The sequence below is a fragment of the Lagopus leucura genome, unplaced genomic scaffold (genome assembly GCF_019238085.1).
Source record: "Lagopus leucura isolate 7727_CA_CO unplaced genomic scaffold, USGS_WTPT01 Super-Scaffold_100043, whole genome shotgun sequence".
NCBI classification, from domain to species: Eukaryota; Metazoa; Chordata; class Aves; order Galliformes; family Phasianidae; genus Lagopus; species Lagopus leucura.
In genome coordinates, this window is record NW_024962290.1 from 1,009,471 (window position 1) to 1,017,394 (window position 7,924).

Here is a 7,924-nt window from a genome sequence, read left to right on the forward strand (position 1 = left end):
CACCTCCAGGGATGGACGGGGCATCACAGCCTCTCTGGGCAGCTGTTCCAGCACCTCACCACTCTCATAGCAAAGAACTTCCCTCTGACATCCAACCTCAATCTTCCCTCCCTCAACTTTAAACCATTTCCCCTTGTCCTGCTGTTATCTCCCCTTTCCAAGAATTGATTCCCCTCCTGTTTGTAGGCTCCCTTTAGGTACTGCAGGCTGCAATGAGGTCACCCCGCAGCCTTCTTTTCTCCAGGCTGAACAAGCCCAGCTCCCTCAGCCTGTCTTTTTGGGGAGGTGCTGCAGCCCCCTGATCATCTCTGTGGCTCCTCTGGACCCTCTCCAACAGCTCTCTGGCTTTCTTGTACTGGGGGCTCCAGTCCTGGACGCAGTGGTGCAGATGGGGCCTCACAAGAGCAGAGCAGAGGGGGACGATCACCTCCCTGTCCCTGCTGGCCACCCCTCTGCTGATGGAGCCCAGGATCCCATTTGCTTTCCAAGCTGTAATCACACACTGCTGGCTCATATTCAGTTTATCATCCATCAGGACCCCCAGGTCCTTCTCTGCAGGGCTGCTCTCAAGGAGCTCCTTTCAGTCTGTATAAATGCCTGGGATTCCTATGGCCCAAGTGCCAAACCCTGCACTTTGCTGTGTTGAAGCTCATCAGGTTCACCCAGGCCCACCTTTTGAGTCTGCTGAGGTCCCTCTGCATGGCATCCCTTCTTTCTGCCATGTTGACCACCCCACTCAGCTTCGTGTGGTCAGCAGATTTGCTGAGGGTGCGCTGCATTCCATCATCACTGTCATCAATGAAGGTGTTACAGAGCACCAGGACGGAGCCCTGGGGGATGCCCTCATTACCAGCCTCCACCTGGACACAGGCACCCTCTGGAAGTCTGCAGATGGCACCGAGCTGGGAGGAAGCGCTGATGTGCCTGGGGGGAGGAAGGCCCTGCAGAGGGACCTGGACAGACTGCACTGCTGGGCTGAGGCCAAAGGGGTGCGAGTGCCACGTCCTGCGTTTCGATGAGAGCAGCTCCATGCAGAGCTGTGTTGGGGCAGTGACTGGAAAGCTGTGCGGAGGAGAAGGGCTTGGAGGTGTCAGCTGACAGCCTGGGCAGCCAAGAACGTGATGGCAGCCTGGTTGTGTCAGCAGCCAGCAGGAGCAGGAGGTGACCGCCTGTCCTCAGCACTGCGTTCTGAGCCACTCCTTCAACAGAGACCTCGGGGTGCTGCAGGTGGGCATGGAGCTACGAGGGCTCTGATGGTGAGCTGGGATGGCTGAGTCTGGAGAAAGGAGCTCAGGGGGGACCTCGTATCCCGAAGGGAGGTGGTGGTGAGGTGGGGGTCGGCCTCTGCTCCCAGCTAACGGCGATGGACGGGAGGTGATGGCCTCATGTGGTACCAGGCAGGGGCAGGCTGGGCGTTAGGGATGGTGCTGCAGTGGCATGTGCTGCTGGGGGGCGGTGGGTCACCGTCCCTGTGTTGGAAATACCCAAATAATGTATCAGGACGGTATCTCTGATAAAGCAGATTTTATTCACAATTGCAGTGGTGGGCCTCCTGCAGGCAGGAGAGCACCCAGAAAACAGCATTCCATCTTTAATGCCCTATTACTCGACGCTTATCTTCTTCTCCCCTGGTTCCTCATTGGCCGAGTGCTTCAGGATCACGATCTTCCTGATGCTCAGCTGAACACACAGATACTGGCTAAACATCAATTGTTGCAGCTGAGCATGTATTGCTAATTAGTAACTTCTCACATTTGCTCACTCAACACTCGGTCGCTGTTTCTGCACATCTGCTCGTCCTTGCATACAGATAAGCTTGGAAGGAGGACAGAGGGCCTTGATGCCTGCCTGCTGCACCCCAACCTGCCCAGAGCAAGGCAAGCCAGCCAGTGTGCAGCCCTGCCTGCTTTGATGTTTGATAAGTCTGTTTTTCTTTTGCTGAGGGTCTCTTATCCAAACAGAACAGCCCTGCAACATGCTCTCTAGTCCATCACACTATACCTACACTATTTGCAACATTTAAAAACTACTGCATTTTGCAAGCAAGAATTGATCACGTAATCCAGCAGCTGTATTCCTAAAGCATGTTACCAACATAGATGGCATTTCTACCTTTTCACATCACATTTCTAAGGACAAGTTACAAAATACAAACACACTGTGCTCTACTCCCTCAATCAATTCCCCCTTTTTAATATCAAACGCAGCACCAACGTTCCATTCCTACACCTGGGAGAGGCCGGGAAATGCGGGGATGTGGCACCGAGGGCCGCGGTCAGCGGGGCGCGGAGCGGGGCGGGCTGAAGGTCTCGGCGCTGTTTCCAGACCGTAACGATCCCGTGCCGCACGGAACGGCTCCAGAAGCGTTTTTTCCACCCGCGGTGCCGCCCCTTCGGGCAGACAGCGGGGACGGGGCCGCGCGGGGCCGCCAGAGGGCGGACGGGAGCGGCGGGGCGGAGCGGAGCGGCGGAGGAGCGGCGATGGGGGACCGACGGCCGCAGCGCTGAACCCCCCCGACCCCTCCCGACTCCCCCAGCCCCCCCGCCGCGGCATGGCCGCCATCATCAAGAAGCAGATCCTGAAGCACCTGTCCCGGTGAGGCGTCCGCGGAGCGCCCCGTGGGGCCGGGATGTGCGGGAGGGGTGCGGGGGGGGCACGAGGTCCGTCCGTCCCGATGGCCGTGCTGTTCGTCCCGGGGGGGTTCGGCCGTCCCGGAGCTGTAGGATGCGCGGCGTTCAGGGGCTGCTCGCGTCGGTGAGGTTGGATGGAGGAGGGAGCTGGAAGCTCCGTGGGAATGGCGGCTTTTTATTTTGGCTCTGCGCTGACCTTGGCTGGTTCCTCTGCCTCAGTTTCCCCGCGGAGGTGCGGAGCGGCAAGGTTTGCACAGCGCTCTGAGCAGCTGCAGGACCGCTGGGGTCGGCAGGGATCTCTAAAAGCCATCCCTGCACGCCCGCAGCTCCATCAGTGCTCACAGCCCCCTGGGGTCTCTGGGGACGCGGCATCACCGCCTCCCTGCAGCCCGTGCAGTGCCTCACCTGGCCGCAAAACCTTCCTTATATCCAACCTAATCCTCCCCTCTTTGAGACCCTTTCCCCTTCCCCTGTCACACAGACCCTGCCGTCCTGTGTCCCCGTCTTTCCCAGCTCTCAGTCTGTCCCTGCAGGGCCGCATCCCATCCCTGGGATGACTTCTGTGTGCGCTGTGAGCTGCGGGTGATGGAGCCACTCTGTGCCTCTGGCAGAGAGACTCAGATGTACGTTGAGGGGCACGAGATCATAGAGACTAACCCCGCATTCCATGGGATCGGTGCTGGAGTGAGGATTAAAACTGGAAGTCCCTCCCTGGAGCTGAGGGGAGGCACTGAGATCCTGAGAGGAATCCCTGCAGACTTGAATTGAGCTCCACGGGGTGTCCATCTGCGTTGGTTTGGGCTCAGTGCTGCTCAGTGCTGTGTGCAGCAGGGCCTGCTGCTGGCTTTGCTGCATTCTAATGAATTTCTGCTCATCTGACATCACGGATCGTCAGGATTCTTGTGCTGTTCCATCTCAAAGCATGGCACTGATGGAACTGGGATGGATCTGGGATGGATCAGCCTCCCGACCTTTGGATTGCTAGCAAGGAGAGGTGGATGAGAGCAGCAGCTCCTACAGGCTGGAGCAGAGCTGAGCGTTATTCCTCCCTGCTGCTTTGCCTGGAGTTTAAGAACGTATTTGGGGGTGCTTGGTCTGATCCTGCCTCATTCTCACTTAAATGTTGCAGATACTTTGCAGCAGCGCATTTTGAACACTGATACTGTATTAAAAAGAGGATGTTTTTCCATTCCAGTTCTGTTTGCTGCAGATAACTCTGCTTCACACTCCCTTTGGGTTTTTCTTTCTGCTGTGCTCATTTGCCTGGAAGAATTTCACCGCTCATCCAGCTTTCTATTTGCATATGAAGCAATTCCTCGTTCCTTGTGTTATGTGTGGAGCGGCTTTTGTTTCTTCTATCTCTGCAGATTTGCAAGGAAGGGATCAGAGAGGCAGAGAGATGAGGGAAGTATGAAGGAGCTCTTTCACACCACTGTTCAGACCGGGTGAATCACAGCAGTGTCCGACGGGATCCCCGTGGCTGCTTGCAGGGATCTGTGAGGCTGAGTTTCCCCACTGGTGGCAGAGCAGCTGTGTGTGAGCTGGGATGTGGGGAAGGCAGGGATTTCTCTGTCATCACTGCTTCGCTTCCCTTGGCTGCTTTGTTTTCCTCCTTCCCCACCTTTGGAAGCTGCTGAATGAAGGGTTGGGGCTCCACGGGCATCCTGATGAATGCTGGAGCTGAGCTGTATCTGGCTGGCGCAGGGCAGCACAGCCATCCATCCTGCCCTCCACTCTCACTTGCTGCTCCATGCAGGTGCTGCGCAGAGGAAGATGAGGCCTGGAAGAAGCTGCAGAGCCATGCTGCACCTCTGGGGATAAATGAAAGAAGTTTTAGGAGCAGAACTAAAAAAATATCCTAGAAAACAAAACAGTTGCGTACCATCTACACGATGTAATGCTTTGATGAGTGTAAATGTAGGTCAGATAGCAGCCAGGAGGAATGACACTTCTTTCACATGACGCTCATAAACCAGAGTGCATCTCAGCACAGCACCTCCAGCTCCCGGTGCTTTGGGCCTCGGCAGGATTGCTTTGCCTCTCCCCCTTCTGTTTGCAGCTGCATGTAAGCTCTGCAGCACATAAAGCCCCTGCTGGCACAGAAGCCTGCAGCGTATCCTTCGTTTCTTCTTCTGGATCAGTTTAGCAGTATGTGGGTGTTGCAGGCAGTGCCTTAGCCAGGGATGAATAAGGCTGCTGTGTGCTGTTCTGAAATAACATGGGTCTGAGAACCTCAGAATCCCTTCCTGGTCTTAAAAATCCACTTCTTATTGTCCTTTGCAAGCAAGGGCTGCTTCTGCTCCACCTGCACTGCCTGCTTCTCTGGGAGATCTCAGGTCTCTTTGCTTCTCATTTCTTGTCCTCTGTGTGCTCAAATACTGAGCTGCAGCTGTGGCTTTGCAGTGACAACCAAAGCAGTGGATTTTCAGTGAGAACAACGTGTTGGAAACCCTCTGCTTTAGAAGGACCTGCTGCCACTATCCGGGCTGCAAGAACCCTCTGAGTTTCTTCCAATTTCCTGACTTTGATTCTAAATTAACTGCCAGAAATGGAAAGAGCGTGGTGGGTAGGGGGAAAAGCAAGGAGGTCACATCTGAGAGTGGGCTGATGAGATCTGCAGACCATAAAATGATTTGGGTGTCCCAGGGTCCTCTGCAGGTCCCTTCTGCAATTGGCACTAACAATACAGTTTCAGCTGGAGCTGATTTCATGTTCTTCAGAAATCAGGGAAATCTCTCCGGCAGAAGACCATAATTGCCCTAAAGTAGCTGGGAATTAAGTGAAAGCACAGAGCTGCCAGCGGGTAAAAACTGATGTTAAAGCAGCCATTAGTCTCCCATCTGCAGAGCATTCTGTTCAGCCAGGTAATGGAATCACAGCATCATCTAAGCTGGAAAAGTCCTTCAAGATCCTTAGGTCTCATCACCAAACTGTCCCTCGGTGCCACATCCACACATTTCCAAACGCCCCCAGGGATGGAGTGCCCACCACCTCCCCGTGCTGCCCTTTCCAACACTTGGCTGCCCTCTCCGTACAGAAATTTTTCCTGATTCTGATCTAAACCTCTCCTTGTGCCACTTGAGACCTTTTCCTCGTGTCCTATCACTTGTCACCCGAGAAAGGAGATGGGTCACCTCGTTGCTGAGCCTCCTGCCTGGTGGCTGTGTGTTGCTGGGCTCTCCCCTCCTCCTCTCTCTCCCCACACTCGTGCATCTTCCTCCTCCCTTCTCTTCATCTGAGCATCCTTCCTGCAGGGATCTGAGCCCAGTATTTGAGGTGAGGTCTCACCAGGCACCTCTCCAGCCGCTCTCCCCAAGCCTGCACTGCTGCATGGGCTCCGTGTGACCCAGTGCCTTGCTGGATGCCATCTGAACTCAGCCCCTTAAGGGAATTTTTCTTATCTCGCTCGTACCTTTTCATGGCTTTTTGTTTAGATTTAAATATTGAGGAACTCTGTATGCAAAGTCAAAAGCCTGAGGTGTTGTAGTTACTTAATACAGCTACTAATTCCTTGTTCAAACAGGGGTGGGGAGGGAGAGCATACGCATGACAGGATGTGACATTTATCTTTCACAGAAAGTAATCTCTAACACCAATCAGGGCTGCTGGGCCGCCAAACTGTCATCTGATGAAACATGCATCAGCTGCTGCTGCAAGGTGTTTGCAGCTGCTTCCCCTCTGCTCAAGGGAGCAACATGTGCCCTTTCCAGAATGCTAAATAGGCTTTTGCTTATGCAAAAAGAAATTGCACTACCATTGCTCAGGCTGCATGCATCTCCCTGCAGCAGCTGGGCTTGGTGGAGCATTGCAGCGATGCAGTGCAACCTCCTCGAGCTGCCGGTGCTCTGCAGACCAAGCAGTGCTCACAGCACGGGCTCTCCTTGGTGTGTTTCATTTCTGTGGGGCTCCTTCAGCCTGGCGCTGCTCAGCCGGCTCTGAATTATGTCATCACTTCGGATTTCCTGCCATTAGGAAAGAAAAAAGCGGCTCAGATCACAAGATGAATAATCCGAGCAGCGGGGCTCCTGCCCAGCACGAGGGACTGGGAATGCTGTGTTTGCTTATGCACTTGTTCCTCCTTTTCCTTTGTGCTCTGTTGCTTCGCTTGAGGGTCAGTCCTGGGAAATTCCCTGGCAGCTGCAGAGGTTTCGTGTTCCAGGCTTCATGGGGCAGCGCCATTTAAACCTCCGTGAGCTCCCAGCCAACGAGCTGGAAATAGCAAAACCAATCTTCTGTTCCACCCTGCCAGCATCCCTGCCTCCGTCCGTTAACCTGTGCCTTGCTTCACCAACCTCCAAGTGCCAAAGGAGGTGGCAGCAGTGTAAGAAATCCCCCTAATGTGGGGTGCAGTCGTTTTCAGGTTTTCGGAGTGCTTTTGGGTGTGTGAGCGGGGAGGAAGCCTTGGGGAATGCTGCAGTCTCTTTCATCTGCTTGGAAACGTGGGTCGTCCTCAAGAGTTTCACTTTGACTTCAATTTCTGGGTCCTTTGGCTGCAGCTGCATCACAGTGCATTGCAGCAGATAACGCTGCTCTGGGAGCTGGGAGAGCTGATAAGGAATTGCTTTGGGCATTTTGTGGTGGGAGTGCCTTTGCCCTTGGATTTGGGCTGTTGAGCCGACTGGCCTTTTATCAGAGCAGTTGGTGCTTGGAAAGACAGAATGTTGATTTTATGTAGTGCTGCTGCCTTGAAATCGTCAGCAGTGCGCTGAGTTCACCTGATAACGAGCAGACAGGTGCAGTGCTGTTCTGCAGATGGAATAGGGTGAGCTCAACAGGTTTCTTGTGGTGGAACCAAACATTGCTGCCTGCCCAGTGCAGCAGAGCTGGAGTTATGGGGATGGTTTCCATAGGATTATTTCCATAGGTTGGTTTAGAATCACAGAATCACAAGGTTGGAAACGACCTGCAAGATCATCTAGTCCAACCCCCCTCCCATTCCTATCAGTACCACGAGCTACTAAACCACATCTTGTAGCTCCTCATCCAGGCGCCTCTTGAACACTGCCAGGGATGGCGACTCCACCACCTCCCTGGGCAGCCATTGCAGTGCCTGACCACCCTCTGAGAGAAAAAGTTTATTCTAATGTCCAACCTAAACCTCCTCTGGTACAACTTCTTGCCATTTCCTCGGGTCCTACTCTTTGCCTGGGAGATGAGGCCAGACCCTTTTGCACCACAACCTCCCTTCAGGAAGCTGTAAAGTGCAATGAGGTGTCCCCTGAGCCTCCTCTTCTCCAGACTTCCATAGGTTGGTTTCCATGGGTTGGTTTCCATAGGTTTGTTTCCATAGGTTG

General features: G+C 54.1%; 1 protein-coding gene across 3 annotated transcripts in view; it reads left to right on the forward strand.

Moving 5' to 3' along the window:
• Positions 1 to 2,519: 2,519 nt before the first annotated feature.
• UHRF1BP1 (UHRF1 binding protein 1) overlaps positions 2,520 to 7,924 on the forward strand; it is a 28,341-nt gene continuing 22,936 nt past the window's right edge. For all 3 annotated transcript variants that reach the window (XM_042884129.1, XM_042884130.1, XM_042884132.1), the window contains exon 1: positions 2,520 to 2,595. In XM_042884129.1, coding sequence (XP_042740063.1) covers positions 2,552 to 2,595 — 44 coding nt within the window. In that variant the 5' untranslated portion in view covers positions 2,520 to 2,551. The remainder of the gene's footprint in view (positions 2,596 to 7,924) is intronic.